This window comes from Xiphophorus couchianus, chromosome 24 (genome assembly GCF_001444195.1).
Source record: "Xiphophorus couchianus chromosome 24, X_couchianus-1.0, whole genome shotgun sequence".
NCBI classification, from domain to species: Eukaryota; Metazoa; Chordata; class Actinopteri; order Cyprinodontiformes; family Poeciliidae; genus Xiphophorus; species Xiphophorus couchianus.
The window spans coordinates 1212149-1230331 of record NC_040251.1 but is presented as its reverse complement, the minus strand read 5'-3'; the positions used below and the strand labels follow the sequence as shown (position 1 = coordinate 1230331).

General features: G+C 41.2%; 1 protein-coding gene across 1 annotated transcript in view; it reads left to right on the top strand.

Moving 5' to 3' along the window:
• Positions 1–511: 511 nt before the first annotated feature.
• LOC114140844 (histone deacetylase 4-like) overlaps positions 512–18183 on the top strand; it is a 62624-nt gene continuing 44952 nt past the window's right edge. Inside the window, exons 1-2 of the mRNA XM_028011104.1 lie at positions 512–1315; positions 5667–6029. Of these exons, the coding sequence (XP_027866905.1) occupies positions 6008–6029 (22 nt within the window). The 5' untranslated portion in view covers positions 512–1315; positions 5667–6007. The remainder of the gene's footprint in view (positions 1316–5666; positions 6030–18183) is intronic.

The window sequence follows — 18183 nt, the reverse complement described above, 5'->3', positions numbered from 1 at the left end:
GGTCCGCTAGCCTTGAGTGTTAAAAGATTAGAAACAAAAATTGATCAAATGTCGTAACAGCTGTAGGACAACTTGTAGTTTTTGAAACGGCGTAATGGGTTGAGTTCCTTCAGTTTCTGCGCCATAACCTTCTATGTTTTTCACAACAAAATGTTTCCAAACAGCTGGCCCTTTGTCAGTAATGCAGCAGTGAATTACTTCATACTAAAACAGCTAGAAAAACCCCTTACAACTCCCGTCTGCTTGGCTCTTACTCTAACATCAAAAAGGCTTTAAACTGTTTTCTTATAAATACTTTAATACCATGAATTTTTAAAATCATATTTAAGATTAAATAGGGTTTAGATAGATACTAACAGTAAATCATGAGGACAGGGCACACATTTTTCAAACATATTAGTTAAATGATAAGTATGCATAACTCACTACACACACAATTATTGTGGCTTACAGGTAAATATTTAGAATATAACATAAAAATTCTTTTTAAAAACACCTCAGAGATGTTAAATTATCATAATAATTATAGGAAAAACTGCTCACTTAACAGTTGTTTTCATTAGCAACCTTCACCAGAAAGGCGAGCCACACAGAGTTACCGCTAAAGAAGCTGCAGAGGGCTTTATTGAGTGATATTAATGGGAAGTTAAGTGGAAGGAAAAACTGTTTAAAAAGAAGGAAAAGCTACGACATAACGCAAAAGGAAGGAAAAGCTACAACGACATAAGGCAAAAGGAGACCAAACCAACCATCAACGACACCGCTGGCAGACATGGAGCTCAGCATTTAAGATAAAAGGTCAAAATATCAGTGAAATTTTTAATTTCCGAGAACATTTATGCCACAATCATCACAATTAATAGAAATAAACGTTAGAAATATATGACTGGGTGTGTTATTGACTTAAACTAAAGCAACTTTCTGACAATGTTTGGATTTATTTGAGGAATATTTGGCCAAATAAAGTTTGTACCGACTCCGTGATATTGTAAAACACACTTTACTATACAAAGTATTTTTTTCTTTTCTTTTTTTAATTAAAAGCATAGTGATAATCTCCAAACAGGGCCGAGCGCTGGACAGCGGCAGATGGGCCCGTTTTCATCCGGCTGACCCCGCCTCTGGTAGATGCAGGGGCGCTCCATGTGACGCTGGGGCTGTAACAAAAATCCAGTATGGCGGAATCTGTCAGGAGATGAATTTTCTTTCCCCGTCCGCGCCCCCCCGTCGGAGTCTCTAACATGGGAGAGAAATAAAAGGCTAACCGAGCGGGAGACACGTCGGGACGCCTGGCCCTCCGCCTGGCCAGTGTTAGGTGAGCCGGTTTGTGCGCCGTGCGGATGAACGTGTGGCCGAGCAGCGCCGCTTTCATGTTGGTGCTCCGCCAGGGATGCGATCCACACACAGGGATTCATCAAAACAATGTCCGGCTCAAGTTTCCACACCGCTCCGCTTCGCTTTCGTTTTCCACGGCTGCATTTCAACGGCCGTCCGTGGGTCTGAGTCGTGTTTCAAGGCGGTAGGAGTTATTTCACCTCTTTTCGGGGAATTAAGCCGTCTTTTTTTTTCTTTTTTTTTTTGTCCGGCTACGGTTTGTTGCGCTGTTGCGGGCGGGAAGTGAGGGGCGATGTTTATTATGCCGATTGTTGCTGAGCTATTTATAGAGCAGGAACGAGCCGTGGGCTTTAGCGTAAAATACAGAGTGAAAACACTTCTCCGGAGCCATTCTGGCCGGGCTGCTGGCATGGAAAAGGTGTAAAACTGAGGTCCAGGCCCGGGTATTTGTGTGTGAATGGTTCGGGATGGGCGGTGGTAATTCTCTGCATGCGTCAATCTTTTTTTCTTTTTTGTGAATGGGGGCGTACGGACTGTTAAAGCTGTTAAAGCAACATCTGAGTTGTAGATTGTGGTGCGTTTAAAAGCGCTGCTTTGCTCGTGTTTCTGCAAATGTTGTGCAGAGGAAGTGGACTTTTTGTCCTTGTATGTCAGAGAGTTGTGTTTTGTACTGGAAACAGGCTGAGTGAGTGTGAGCCCCCTGTTTTTAGGGATGGGGTTACAGAAAGCTGTGTCATCTACTATCGGTCCACCGATGCATTTTCTTATGTGGCTTATTCTGGTTCCAAATTTTGACGTTTAAAGCTGATATATAACATACATTTATTTGTTTTGAACCCATAAATTAACAGTTGAAGTTTAATAGATTTTAAAAAGGAGATAATTTTTTTTCTTTCTGATTCAGCAGTTTAGTTTTGATATACATTGGTTCTGGCTTTTGCTACCTCCTGGTAATACTGTCATTTCCTCACGATATGACCAGTGGTATCTATAAAATCGATTTTTTTCGATTTTATCGTGAAAAAAGTTGTAAGTTGGTTCATGTGGTAACCTGCAGAAGCTACTATAAAAATGTTAAAAACCAGTAATATAGATTGAAAATACTGAATTTATTCAGCACTTGGTTGTTTCATACTATTCATAAAATAAGTCCTAACATGTTCTTACTGCAAGAAAAGCTACTTTGCAAATAATTTTTTAAAATTCACTCTTTGTTTATTCTTCAAATTATTTATAATCCTTAGCTTTGTCAGTCAGTGCAAGTGCATAAAACAAATGAATGTGTTTTATTTCTCATTTTTATGAATGTTTATCCACATAATTGACATCAAGGCTGCAGGTGTGTAATACATGATGTAGGATGAAATGAAAGATTCTTTGTTTGTATCTACAAAATAGCAGCGTTTGTGTAGGAATGGAGGTACAGTGTATTGAAAAAAAACTCCAGAGCCTGGAGTATTTTTATTATGGGTTAGGGTTAGGGTGCTGCTTTCTTCTCCTTTCCTATTTTGTAGTGAAGCTACATCCACGTAGCTTCACTGTTAAATTTATTTCATGAACGAAAAAGTTGTGCAAGAAATGGTGTGGTCTACTTACTGGGTCGTACCAGTCTTACAAAAGGTTTACAGAAATGTTTGTTGGTTCTTCACAGTTTACTCTCAGGGCATGATTTATGACTCAAATAAATAATCTCTACTAGCAGGAGGCAGGTAGCGTTACCTTGGCTTTATCATAACTGGTCATATTTCTGATGGTAAGGTCTAATTGCACAAGATTTCACGACCAATTATTTCCACATAAAAAAAAAAGAATAAAAGAAAAACACCAGATCTCATATTAACAGTACATGCACCGATTTGGAACAATATCGGATATTAATATCGCTTTTATGTCCAATAACCTATATTGAATTGTAACTTGTGTAAACACATTTTGAAAGTGTTCTGACTACAGTAATAGAGAACGTATTAAAAAAACACTTTAATTAATTTGAGATATTTTAGCTTCATGTGATGATTTATCAAAACAAGTTACTATCAGAACAAATAAACCTCTCGTTCTGACCACACCTCTTCTCATAAACTTTGACAGCAGATCATTTAAAGTAAAGTTTCTGTAATTTGTTGGGTGTTGCAAGGACGTCTGGACTTTTTCTGTCAATATAAAACATCAGAACTTTTTACGATTGACTTTTCTCTTCTTTTGAAAACCAAAATATCATCTGATAAAGGTCTGATACAGTTAGGTTTTTTAATAAAAAAAAAGTTAAAACTTAGAGCAAAATGTGAAACGATTTGCGTCTCTGTGCCTGTTATTCACCAAAATGTGATTAAAATATAACTAAATGAGGGTTTGTTTGTTTAAATAAAAGGAAGTTCTATTATTGGATTTGACATGGCTGCACAGGTTCAGGTCTCATAAGCCAATCATTGTCAAACTTATAATCGTTATTGTTTGAAGTTTTATTCTATATTCATGTTTTTCATGGAGAAATACAGTTTCTCTGTAATATTTAGATAATTTTCCAGCTTTGCGTTGCTCTCTGTGAGTGCTTTTCCGTCATTGCCACACTTTGGGCTGCGGGGCATGTCTCCCCAGTTCTGTCACCCTGCATCAAGCCAACGTGTCTTGGGGGACAATGGTCTCGGACGTTCGCATTAATGCCCCCCCTCCCTAGACAGATGAGATACCCTGGGAGAATGGTGTTGCACCCAGCTTCTCCCTAAAACCCGGCGACACACATTGAGGATCCGAGACCCTCCCCTTCCCAGCTCTGCCCCTTCATCACAAAGTGTGCGTGCACTGTGCAGTGACCGACTTTTTTTTTTAGGAGGGGCGGGGGGACAATTTGTCCTGCGGCTGTACTGTCTGGCCCCTCTCGTCTTGAGACCAACCCCCAGCCTTTAATGCACACACATCCACACACACACACACGTATGTGCATGTCCTGCTTCGAACAGCCTCGGAGACCCTCTGCCAGGGAGTAAACATCCACGCTACCCCTCCCCTCTCCCACCTCCACACCAACCTCCCCTCAGGGCAGTTCTACCCCTTCTATCTGTGGTGCTTCAGGGTTAACCACTGATTACATCTGACACTTAAGCTTTGGGCTCAAGGCATTCAGGTTCCCCCGTTACCTCCCAAAGAACATTAAAGTACAATTATTTGTTATCAATGACAACAAAGCAGAACCCTTTCCAAAATAAAAAGTCACATTTTGTGGATGATAGTTGCAATTTGGGTCTTTTGTACCCCAAAACTTCTGGTGAACTGCATCTACAGTGTATTTCACCTAAAAAACACTTCCTCAGGGTTTGCTGTGGTGGCGCGGGGGTTGAGCACGGCCCACGTATGGGAGGCCTTAGTCCTCGCGCGGCTGTCGCAGGTTCGATTCCCAACCTGGCAACCTTTGCCGCATGTCTTCCCCTTCTCTCATTACCCACTTTCCTGTCAATTAACTATCAGATGAGGGCCACTAGAGCCAAAAAAATCCTCAAAAAACAAAACACTTTCTCCAACATATTTATAAGGAACTTTTTGTCATCAACTGTTACTTACAAATACATCATTATGGTGTCTTATAAGGACTGTTTATGAAGTATGAAATGTTGTGGTGAGAAGGAACTTTGTTCTTCTTCTTCCTACCTTCAATAAAACAGCAAGAATCTCCCCACCCTTGGTGACCTTTTTCCTCACTTGGTCACCATTGCTTTTCCCAACTTTAAATAATCTACTTGTAGTCTCCTGCGCCGATTCATTAGCGCGAACTGGTAAAAATGAGGATCAGAACCCAAATCGGTGGACAGAAGGTGTAGCACAAAACTTCATCCCTTAAAAATGTAAGCATACAGTCCCATCAACCTGACAGTGGATGGATTTCAAAACAAAAAAATATATATCTCGATAATTCTTCACCAAGAGAAACAAACAAACTCAGTGTTATGTGGTTGCGAGGTACAAATTGGTGAAGGGGCAAACTGACACAGAGCCACATTTTCTACTTTTTTAAAACTCATGTGGAGAAGTAAAGGTTCAGTTCGATCCGTAGAAAAGTGCCACATTATGCTCTTTTCTCCCTTTCACAATTTCGTGCCCGTTTGTGCTGAAAGTTTTAGGAAACATTTTTCAATCAATAAACATAACTAAACTCTTCCCCTCCTTTAACTCTTCTCTAAATCAGCAGCGGCTTCGTGTTTGACGCAGATTTTACAAAAAGAACCCGACGGAAAACGGAGAACGTTGGACGCCGATTCCTTTTGTTTACAGTAGGAAAGCTCCGACTGTTTTTATAGAAGCAGTAACGACGCTGTCCTTTCTGTCCCATCTCCTAGGTTGATGCTGATGCTAGACAGCGCGCTGCCTCTTTTAGTGCAGTAGCCACATCATTAGGCTAATGGAGATTGGCTGCTGCTGCTGCTGGACGCCTGCTTCCAGTTTCCTGTTCGACCGTCCGGAGTGTTGGATCAGCCCGAGCTCACATTTAAGCGGATGCTCCCAGACGCCCTTAGTTTTGGCAGGATGACGGCCTCCCTGTGAATAATACTTGCATTACACACACGCACACACACGACCACCCCTTCACTTCTGTTCTGCAGCACACAAACACTCACGCATAAACACAACGAGCCGGCTGCTCGATTTGCTGAACTGTGTGGACACCAACCTGACAGAGATGACATCAAACAGCCACCAAGGTAAGACTTTTCAGTTCTTTGGTGATGGGTTTTTTTACGACATTTTTTAAAGTTTTTTTTTATTGTTAGCCATATTGTTTTTAACATAAAATGTAAAAAAAACCCATCTCATCACAAATTTAAATATACTTTTTATTAGATTAAATATGTATGAACGGAAATATTTGCCCATTCTTCTTCCGAAATCAGCGCAAGCTCAACCAGACTGGATGGAGAGCATCTGTGAACACAATATTTAAAGTCTTTCACTAGATTCTCACTTAGTCTCGGTCTGGGCTTTGACTAGGCCATTCTGGTACACGATTGCTTGTTGATGTAAGCCCTTCTATAGTAGCTGTGGCTGCATTTAGTGCCATCAAATGGTAAATGGAATGAAGTAAAGTGCTTTCTACTCCAATCTGCTTTGGAAGACAGAATGACAAACGGAGACATTGAACTGTCCTTTAAAACATTAATCCGTGCTTAAATGGAATTGTTCCAAGTTGCATCACGTTCGTGCCGTTTTGGTTGTTTTGGCAACCTTTCTCTTAGTCTCTTGTTGAGGCTGTCTCAGTGAGACATTTACGGGAGTGCTCAATTTTCATTTTACAAACCGAGCAAAACCAAAACAAGTTCGTATTTTTATCTTCAATGACAACAGGTTTGTTTGTGTCTCTTTTGCTTTCATTTTTGTACTGTCCTCTGTGTTTTGGTATCTTCCGCATTTGCGTACGTTCCCACACCAACTGCACGGCGACGTCCCATATAGTTAGAAAATGTAAACTTTTTTTAAAACTTTTTTTCAAATTAATTTTAGGAAATTTAATATCGATTCTGAATCACAGCAAATGAGTATCTTGATTCTTATTTGAAATTATTATTTTTTATTCTCCCAATGTCCAGTGTTGCCTTTAGTAACCAGTATTTTGCCTCAAATGTATCTACACTTACCTTCCCATCAGTTCTGATCACATTTTCTGACCCCCATGATGAAAATCATCCCCACGGCATGATACTGCCACCACCATGTTTCACTCTTACTGTGGGTAGGAATACTTTTGCAGGGGACTTTATATATTAAAATAGAGTTAATAAAAGCCTCTCGCTTCTCAGGTGGGTTAACATTTGATAGGGGTCCTCCGAGCCCCCTGATGAAATGTTAACCATCGCACGTCAAGTAACAAGCGCTTGGCTCCCCGCCACGTTTTGCTTATACACAGAGACGGATCGCCACTCACTAAAACGCAATAAAACATTTTAATCTGGTCTTATGGCAGCTAATAAGCTCAATTCAATATGAATGAGCTCCGGAGTGTGATAGAAGGTCCACAGCATCGTCTCATTAGGCGAGGCTCTTCTTTTACTCCCTGGCAGGCTAATGAAGCTCCCGTTCAGCAGCTTTGGCTTGCGTTTTAGTGAGCTGATAAACGATTCCATGACCCGCTGGCAGATGGAGAGACTTTCGCTAGCTGCCTCGGTCGCCGCGCTACCTGATGGTGTCCAGCGTGTCGACTTTGCACACCTGGGAGTGTGTGCAGTTTAAATACCACAGCCAAGGCAACCGTCAGGCCTCCCTGGAGGGATGTGAGTGCCCTCGGCGTTCCAACGTCTCCTGAACTCACCGCGGAGGCAGAAAACTCACCTCGACAACTTTACCTGCAACCAACTAATATATTCTTAAGGTGAAACACGAACAACCGGAGATGATGAAATACTTGACGCTGTATTGCAAATTATGATCATATTTTCAAATAAAAGCCAGTATTTTTAGGCATTTATTGCTAATACATGTTACAGTTTACAGCTGAGGAATGGCAATAAGTAAATGTGCATTCAGCAGCAGAGAAAGTATCAGGATGCTGATGTTTAAAATTCCTGCGACACGTCTCAGAAACGCTGCACCGGTCCACGATTACAGTAGTGTTGCATCAGTTCCTCTCATTGTAGCTCTGTTTAAGTGTGCAGGAACCGACTGGGACCAGTTCAGTTAGCTTGGAGAGTGAAATGTTTTCCCTGTAGACTGGCCAGTTTGCCAGCGAGGTTTAATATGTGCAGGATGTGGACGATTATCCGGATCCACGTCAGCACAGGTGTACTAAACTGTTTGGTTTTGACACATATTTACAGTATGTGCTCTAATAGAAAAATCATAGTTATTTTTTAAAATGCTGCTTGGGCTGCATCTGACAATTATTCCAGTAATCAGTTATCCTGACGATTAATTGATTAATCAGATAAACATTTTTTACAATTTTTTCATTTAACTACTTAACCCTTTTTTATGCAGTATTAGAAATACATTAAAAGATGCAAATAAACGAATAATTCCTTTTTTAAAAATAAAACTAATCATTACTTGGTTATGCCACTTAAATTCTGGATAGGACATATTAACAAACAAATATATTTTTCATCTTCAGTGCAAAATGTGTAAATTTTACCATGCAGTAGGTTTAACTACAGCTCTCAGTGTGAGTCTTTCAGCAAATGTTCTTCTTATGAATCTCTACACTCCAATTCGCGATTAATCAACTACTAATTGCTAATTTAGTTGATGATTATTTAAATAATTGATTAATCGTGATTAATCCGATGAATCGTTTTGAACCCTAAATGGTTCCATTTAAAATGTTAAAAAATCACAGAATAAAACACGTTGTCACATGATTCTCCTTTAAACGGTTTCTGTAAAGTTTACGTCGAATCATCAGAATTTTAGACTGTTCATCTGTTCCTGAATTTCTTTAGGTCGGGGCGTGATGTGTTCCTGTTCACATGCTGTCAGACAGGTTCTATCATTCTGGCTGTAATTAATCTTCCCTAAAAATATGCTGCATGAATAATTTCCTGATTTAACAAAGGATGAAGATGTTTTTATCATAATTAGCTTCTTCTAGATAGACTATCTCAGTTTTACCTTAATCTGCCTTTGCATTTCTGATTAAAGCCATGCTCGGGAAGACCTTCAAAGCCCGAACGTTTCATCAAAATTACTAGTTTGTAGGCATCACATTCCCACATTTCTAATAATACAGGTAACATTAGACCCCAAGTAACAATAAAAAAACAACAAAACTGTAAGAAAAACCTCGTCTTTTTAAAATAAACCGCCTAAGTCGTGTTCCCTTGCAGCTCTCGCTTTTTTGTCCAAAATGCTCTGAAATAACAGCTCCCCTTTATGCGAAGTCTGTAAAAAGAACACAAAGAGTGAAATTGAATCGGCGTCCTGCCTTGAAGACGGGTCAGGAAGCTTCGCTCTCCGCTTGGCCTCGGAGCCGCGGCGGCCGACGGAAAAGTGAAACCGACCCTGCTCGCTGTCAAAATACAACGTTTAGCTCTTTTCTAATTTCCCACGCTGCCCTTCCGTGATGCCTTATTTCCACAGTTTTGCTTCCCGGCATCCAGGATCCACCTGCCAACCCTTTGCTCGCTCACCTCCGACTAAAACAAAAACGATCCTTTCGTCGGCGGCCGGGGAGGTGGGGGGGCAGAGGGTGATTCATATTTCTCTGAGCCGCGTTCGAAAAGCCTCTGGAGGAGACGATCCTGGTCCTCGGAGAGCTGCTGAGGCGTGGGCGTCGATCTGAGGTGTTGCTTGTCTCGTTTTGAGTGACAGCTCGGAGACACACTTGTTGGATGTTGGTGCACACACTGGGAGACAGAAGGAGGCAGCCAGGAGACATCCAAAGACAGAGAAATGTGCAAAAGTGTGACCTCCAGGCACTTGTCAGACGTCTTCCATATCTTACTTTTTCGGCGGTGGGGATGTTGTGAGACAGAAGGGAGCGCAAGGTAAGCAGTTCACTGTGTTTACACATCAGCTTTGTGGTCACGTTCATCCACAGAAACGGGGATTCGTGGGAGAAGTCTGGAAAAACCTGGACTTTGATTTCAAGATTTTCCAGGTCTGGAGAAGGATGGGGAAAAGAAAAGAATGAGAAAATTATGTGTACTACTGCCTGCTCTTGTCTTTTCTTCCTACTTTCTGTTTTTGTTCTTCCATCATTCCATCCTTTTACCTTTCCTTCTTTATGTCACAAAAACTAACCCCCTAACCCAAAACTCTAGAAAGTTGAGTGTGGAAAAGTCTGGAATTTCTACATAGAAAATCTGTAGGAACACTGACAACTCGTCCTAAATCCCTTTGAGTTTGCGTGTGTGTGTGTGTGTGTGTGTGTTGATCCCTCCCCTCCTTTAGCTGCATTTCTGCTGGATGTTTCTGAGCATGCCTGCCTGCTTATGTGCCGTTTCTGTAATCTGTAAATGAGCTTACTGCAGCTCACTTTTTTTTTCTTTTTTTTATTTATCCAGGACTTATTCATTTTCTTTATTACAAAAGCATTGGGATATTTAGATTAAATATCATTTACCATAAATCTTTTTCCCAGAAAAGGGAAATGCAAAGCGCTTTGTCACGTTACCGTTTCTGGGAACAAAAGGGGTCAGGCCGATAAGACCTTTTAGTTGGCCTACAGTGTTTACCCAGGAGTGATTTCTCTGTATACAGACAGATTTTGTTTATATTACTCTACAACATTTGTTTTACATGCTAAACATACATCAGTGTTTGGGTAAATGTCATGCTGAAGATGAATTGCAGTAGCTAAAGGCTATATTTGAGCACAAACCTGTGGCAGAATAAAAATGGCCCCCCAAAAATGCTTGTACATTTATTTTGATGATAGTAGTAACCAGATGTTGACAAACACTGTATATATAAAAGAATTTAGCAACTAATTGCCGGAGAGATTTTTACTTCAGTATTTTTATTCTTTGTGATGCCATCTATATTTTTGAAGAGCATCAGTTCCTTCTGCAGCGGAACATTCCCACAAGACAGTGTCCATTCATCATTAAAACGTTTTAAATACATTTTCAAACGTTAATTTAGCTCAACGTTAATCATGGATCTTAAATTCACTTTGTTCTGTGACTCCAGGCGGTGGTGGTTACCGGTAACTAGCTGCTAATATACTCTTGCTAGCTAGTTTGCTAGGGTAAAGGATAAATGTCTTCCACCCTTTTTGTCATTATACAGGTCTTACATTTCGTTCATAATAGTCTTAAAAGGTTTTTAAAAAGTGTACAAAATAATGGTGCCACTTATAGGGATGACGTCATCAGGCTTGCAAGCTTCCACAGTCAAACACTGTTTTAGCATCATCAGACCACAGAACATCTCCAAACAGAAAAGCCTCTGTCCCTGAGTTCACTAGAAAGCTGTAATCTGGTCTTTGATGTGTCTTTTGGAGCAGTGGCTTCTTCTTCACTGATTGGCCTTCCATGACTGTTCAAGCCTTATTTCACTGTGGATAATGATTGTCTCCTCCCAGCTGACTCAATACTGCTGAGTGAGGTTGAACTGGACTTGTTCTTCAAAAAGGAGCTTACATTAACAGTTGAAGAAGTGAGTGTGTGTGAGTTGTTTGTTAATGATTGACTGGATTATGACTCAGTTACACTTTTAACTGTTTCTTTTGCTGTTCATTGTCCTTTACTTAGAATCGACTGAACTCTAGTTACATCTGTAGGTGTTCCCTCTCATTCCCAGACTTATCAGTTCCTGTTGGCAGATGCCGTTTTTGGCCCGATCTCCAAAAGGAAGGAGTCTTTGTTTGCTATGCAGAACAAACCACAAATAGTAGATGTAAATTTCTGCAGCACAGATGAAAGGGAGATTCTGCCAGGTGGGGTATTAGGAAACCCCCCCCCCCCCCCCAGAAAAACCCAAAGCAGCTCCACCACACGTTTTGATTGTGAAAACGATGCATGCAAAAGCGAGCTAACATGAAAATCAGGATTCAAAGAGAGCAGCCCTCAGGTGTCAGAGCAGCTCCACTAAAAAGGGAAGGTGATACCATTAGCTGCCAGTGATTTGCTTTAGTCAGAAGTGAGCTAGCTTTCCAGGAAAGGCTGCATGGTGTACCGCTGGAGTACAAGCCGGGCCTGCGTATGAGTCACACACAGTGTGAGGCCTATGAGTAGCTGCTAAGTAGCTCCCATGGTCTGTATTTGTGAATGAAAGGGTTGAACTTTAAATCTTTGCATGTGTGGGGGGAAAGAAAATTAAAGATTAATGCATTCCTCGAACATTATCAAGCTGCAGCGGGACATAAACGTTCAGATTAGATTTTTTTTACCACTTTATTGTGCTCGGGCCTGCGTGGGCGTGAGCGCCGTTTACGGCTCTGAACTGGCGAACTTGACACAGTGCTCCTTTCCTCGAAGGCTCAGCTGTATCTAGGTTACAAGTACCAGTTTATATAGCAACAACACAAATTAGCCAGGAATATACAATCGTCTAAAATAAACATTAACAAGGAGCACCAGATGATTTAGTGCCAACCAAGATTAAATTGTTCTCTCTTGGGTTTAGACATTTTAAGCAACTACATATTTATGGCTTAGCAAAGCTGCTTGTATTATAGCACAGGCAATACCTTCGGACTCTGGTGTGAAGGATTCTTCCCTACTTTGATGCATTTCTCTAGTTTTAACTCCACCAAACCAGCTTTGCTAAGACAATGTTTTCATTTGCAATGCAACAGTCAGGGTTAAAGTCTCGCAATTGTTAGTACAGTAGTTTGAATGTTGAGTAGTTTGCAAGGATTAAAGCAAGAGCTGGGAAGTAATTAGTTACATTTACACAGTTACTTGAGTAACTTTTTGTTGAAAAAATATAATTTTAGGAGTTTTTTTTATCACGCTGTACTCTTTACTTTTACTTGAGTCAATTTATTACAAAGTATTTCTGCTCTTATCTGAGTATAATGTTGGGGTACTCTGCCCATCTCTGATCAAAGCAGTAAAAAAAACCCCAAAAAACAACATAATCTCAAACCTTTCTCTCTCTGCCGTCTGGATGATTTGAACTTTTGAACTCCTAGATTGATGAAATCTATAATTTCAGGACCTCAGATCACCGCAAAGGCTTCACAGCCACGCTACGTTCACCGGTACTCATGGTACCAACATTTGTACATCAGTTACTTATTTTGCAACTGTAAGTGTTCTTTGCAAATAATCTTATATATTGGTTGTTTTACATAAAATTCCAAGTAATTATTTCAAATAAAAGATGACAAAAGCGGTTTGGAGGCACCAGCCAATTTTTTATTTTTTATTTTTTTTTTTACTGCTCCTACACTTTAGAGTCCTTCCGTTGACATGGCAGCGACTGAGAGCTTTCTCTTCAAATCTCAAGCTGTCAGTGAACTGTGTAGGATTATTTTCCTTCTATAAGGGCAATAAAATACTCGCCCCCCCAAACCCCCTCTTTTTTATGACCCGCAGTTTTGAAACCAATGTTGGCAACACCCTCTACCTTACCACACTCATTGGTAAAATAAATAGTCTGCTGCAGATCAGTAAACAAGCCTAATTAAGTACTTGGCTGAAGAACGTTTGATTTACAGCAACATTTTCAGTCTTCTTAATCCATCAAATTTGCACTTTAACTGTAAAATTTACACTCAAAACTTTTGTTTTATATGTATATTTGCTCCTTCTGAGTAAGGAAATATACTTTGTTTGTTTTTAAATGATTTCTCACATGCTCAAATTTCACTGGTGTGACGTGGATGTGGAGCCAAGCGCGGGCTGACAGGCAGGAGGCAGGGAGGCGGCGTAATGAATAAACTTACATTTAATTTGAACCAAAGCAAACACGCCTGGAGGCAGGCTGTTAAAAATAACAGGAATCCAGGCCCGAGAACACAGAGACCAAAACCTGCTGTGGCAAGACCAGGGACAACCTGCAGCCCATGCGTCTGACCGAGAATAAAGTCGGCGAGTATTTCTGCCATTTATGCCGAGAATAGAAATCACAAAAGGTAGAAGAGGTGTAGTAATTGGCGACTGTTGGGAGGAGGAGGGAAACCAAGGAAACGGACTGAAGGAGTGAAACAAGCTTTCAGCGGCTGTAAAGTTCGTCTCGTTGGCTAATTGCGATAAGATAATTAAGCATCTTCCTGGTGTGTGTGCAACTGTTTGCCAACTCTTACCATTTGGTCAGCGGGGAGTTTTCTCAGAAATGCAGAGGGACCGCTGCTGACGTAAAGCGTCTTCCAGGCCAACCGGTGACACTAACGCACGCTCTCACCCTTGCGTGGCAATTTTTCCCTCCCGGTGAGGAAGCGCCGACCCGAGGGAAGTGCCGCCGTTCACCTTACGGGTCTCCCTTTAAACACTTCTTAAAGAAAGATGAGGCGTGTCTTAATAATTTCCAGGTAATTGCTGTCGTGACCAAATGTTAATCTTGTAGGTTTATCAGGGCACGCGCTAGTAAAACTCCCAAACTGAAACGCCGCAGCCTGGCAATCTTGGATGATGACGTCTCGCTGCGGCGGGGGGACAGAAAGATTTATTAGCGTTCATTTTTATTTGAAAAGTATTAGATTGTCGGTTTTGGCAGCCAGCTGCTTCTCCTGCTAATCTCTCCAGAATAATTTGATGCCACATTTTTCTCTCTCTCTCTCTTTCCCCCCCTTTCTATCTGTCTTTTGTACTGTTTTTGGATCTTACCCACATCTTTGACAAACATCGCAATACAGTATGCACACAGATCTCCAGATGGCTATACATCTATGTTATGGATTTGCTTTTTATTACACCTGCCAGATACTATTAGGTAGCGGCGTGGAGATTTAGAGAGCGGTCTGAGGCTGGAGGATGAGAGCTTTTCCACGACGACGGCGCCTCGCAAAACTATTCACACCCACTATATCACATTTTTTCACACTACAAACACAAACACCCATGTGTTTTGATAGGATTTTATGAGATAGACCAACACAGGGTAGTGCGTTATTATGAGTAAAACCCCCTTTACATTAATACACTAAAATAAACTGACACATCTCTCAGAGCTCTGTTTAACTCCAACAATAAGAATATCTTGTAAGTTCTGGTGTGTAGTGTTGTGTAACAAAAGCCATCATGTCTAGGATAACCACAATAAAGCGCTACGTTTTGTTGGTCTATCACAAAAATGTTCTGTAAAATTAAGGAAACGTTTCGGGAAATGGAAAGTAAGACGGAATTTTTGTTTGTTTCTTTTTTCCTTTAAAACAACGGTTCTCTCATCCCTTTTTTCCACTTTGGCACCTTTCACTGATCCAACCCCCCCCCGCTCTTCATCCCCTCCTGCAGCTGCGTGCGATCACACATCAGGCCGGCGGAATCCGGGGCCGAACGGGTTAAAAGCTTTCACTGCAATAAAAAGGGCCCGGCTTATCCCTGAGTCTATTTTTAGCAGCACGCACACCAGATATGAGCACGTGCGCATGTGGTGCACAAACAATCATTATTTTTGGTTCTCTTCCCTCTCCTCCTCCCCCCATCATGTTGATTCTCCCCTTCATCATCGAGCTGCTAAAAACGAAGGACGAGGGCATGCATGACACAAACTCTGGCCTTTTTTTCCCTCTTTTTTTAAATGTTGTTTCGGTGTGTGGCAGCCGCCGTGGTAGGTGCACACGCCTCGCGGTGGGTAATTTCAACCCTGACTGTCACGTTTCTCAGCTTTTTCACTTGTGGAGACATGTTGTTTCTCTCTCTAAAAGCCAAATTACAAAAAAAAAAAAAGGTTGCAAAATACTCTGCAGCGTGTTCCCACAATGCCGCACCCCCACCCCCCCCTCCCTCTCCCAGAGAGAGGAGTTTCCAGCCAGCCAGACAGTTTGTCCGCTCCGTCCTCCCATGTGCCACCGACTTGGCTGAACACGATCAACCGTCCATCAGAGGACAACCCCAGGGGGTCTCTTGTCCAAACGGCATGCACAAGCCCCCCTTTGTCCTTGTGCAAGCAAGGCACGGCCTCACCCAACCTCCCCACTCCCCCCCGTCTCCCAAAAACAAACACCTAATCATGGCATTTCAACCCCAAATCATTAGAAAAGCCTTGTTTTTAATTGGTGTTGGGACAAAGACAGCAGAGAGTGAACATGAGCTAATGAAAGCAGCGGGACGCGTCCTTTGTCCCCGTGTCTTTTGTCTCGACCCAGCCGAGAAACGGGATACACTGTGTTCTGCCAGCGAGCTGTCGGCGGCAATTATGGTTTACACCGCTTCCCCGGAACCCTATCCCCGTGCCTTTTGACATGGTGCTGCATGCAGCGATGTACGCAAAGTATGAATGTCTGCCCCGTCCAGCAGGGAGATGCTGAAGTTACGCAAGCAGATTAAAGATGATCTTTAGTAGAAAACGGGGGCGGCGGGAGGAGAGAGAGAGAGAAAAAAAGCGAAAGTTGAGACAGATATTAAATGTTGCACCTGTTACTCTGAGTGGATAGTAGGTACAAGGCCACTATGAGCAACTGCGATAGCGTGGGCGTTTGTTGTTGTAAGGCAATAGGCACAGCTCGTGAGTTTTTTTACAGTTGCATCACAGGTCTCCTAGCAACCATTTGTGGTATTATCTCGGATGCTCATTAGGAAATCAACTGAGCAAATATGGGCTATTTATACGAGGCGCTCTGCAGACAAAAACGAGATGATGAATTTAAAAAAAGCTGTTGCTTTGAAAACACTTTTTTTTTCTTTTATTAAATAGAAGGCCATTTTTAAGAAGTGGAAGAAGTAAGAGATTTTTCAGAATAAGACTAAAAAGAGCTTTTTTTTATCTGCTTCCAATCATTTGATTAAAAGATTTAAACAAAAGAAAAACTTTTACATTAGTAAAATTGGGTTTTTAGCGACTTCATCAGCTCTGCAACTAAACAAACAACTGCTTAAAAATAGCCAAAACATCTGGAGTGACACAGTAAGGCAATCAGTCCCACCTTTGCGTTTTGCTAAGTTTTAAGTATATGAGATTAAAGTAAAAATCTGAAGTAATACCTTAGATCTTTTAAAATTTCAATTTTGTGCATATTTCACAACATTTAAAGAAAACTGTTAAGATGTTCTGTTCTGATCAATTCAAACAAACCAAATCTTATTTCCTTGAATGGTTTTGCCTTTCTTTAAGTACATAAAACATACTGACAAAGTTTATCAGTTAAAATATCCTTTCCTTAAGTAGAAGGTCAGCACATAATTGCAGATATCAGATGGGAAATCTGCCAGTTGGATGTGTTGGTTGTCGTTCTCATTTGCTGGCATTTATGAGAATAATTGGCAAAAATGCCAAGCAAAATATATTAATTTAAATCACATAAGACACTGAGGCAGTAGTTGTGACTGTGGAATATCTTAAAAGGAGAAATATGAGTAATTTTCATGCCAATTTAAGGCTTTTTTGGAATAATTGGCACTGTTACCAATTAGCTGGGATAAATCAAACTGGAATTCTCCATGGTTTTTATGCCAATAAGAAAAATATACGGAAAATTCATCCATTTATTTCAACATTTGTAACCTCATAGTTGATAGTTCTTTCTTTTAAAGGCTGGAAATGGCGTCCGACTTATTTCTACTTGCGTTGAGTTTTACCTCATCTGCTTGGGAATAAGTAAAGTATTCAAATCTTACATAAAACCCTTTAAAGATTTAAAGATTAAATTGTTTGGGTGCATTTTGGAGACTTCAGCGCAAATGTTTGGCTTCCAATGAGCAAATAAAAAATTATGTTTGAGACATTAAACGAAGGAGAACTACAGGTTTTTTTTCGCCCAGTCCCGCTTGAGCTCGTAAATTTCCAGCTTTTTAAATGAAAGCGCCGCACTCTCGCCAGCTTAAATTATGAATGCGCTTATAAATTTCACACAACCCCCCCCTATTGAAATGTCACAGCCATATTAGATTCATAAATCTGAGCCGCACGCTTCCGTCTCTACTAGTTTTGCTTGAACTTCTCCTCTGCAGCGGACGCGCAGCAGATATTTGCAGTGTAATTACCGATTTCCAGTTACTTTTTTTCTTTTTTACGTTTTGTCTTTATATCAAGCGCAGGCTTTCACAGAGAGGCACAGGGAAACGGCAAATTGCATCACTGGTGTTTTTTTGTTGTTTTTCTTCCTCCCCAGTATGAAACCAGGGTCAGACCGTTGCTTCCTTCCAAATGCAAACCGGCGGAGGCTCACACAGGGGTCACCCATTCTCCTTTATCAGTCGCCGTGACGTCAGGCGGTGCCCTCGGGAAGCGAATTTGCGCCCCCGGAGGAAAAGGGCTCTTCAAGGAGAGGCGTGTTTGATTAATCGTATTGTTCCTGTCTGGTTCACCTTGCTCGCCGGA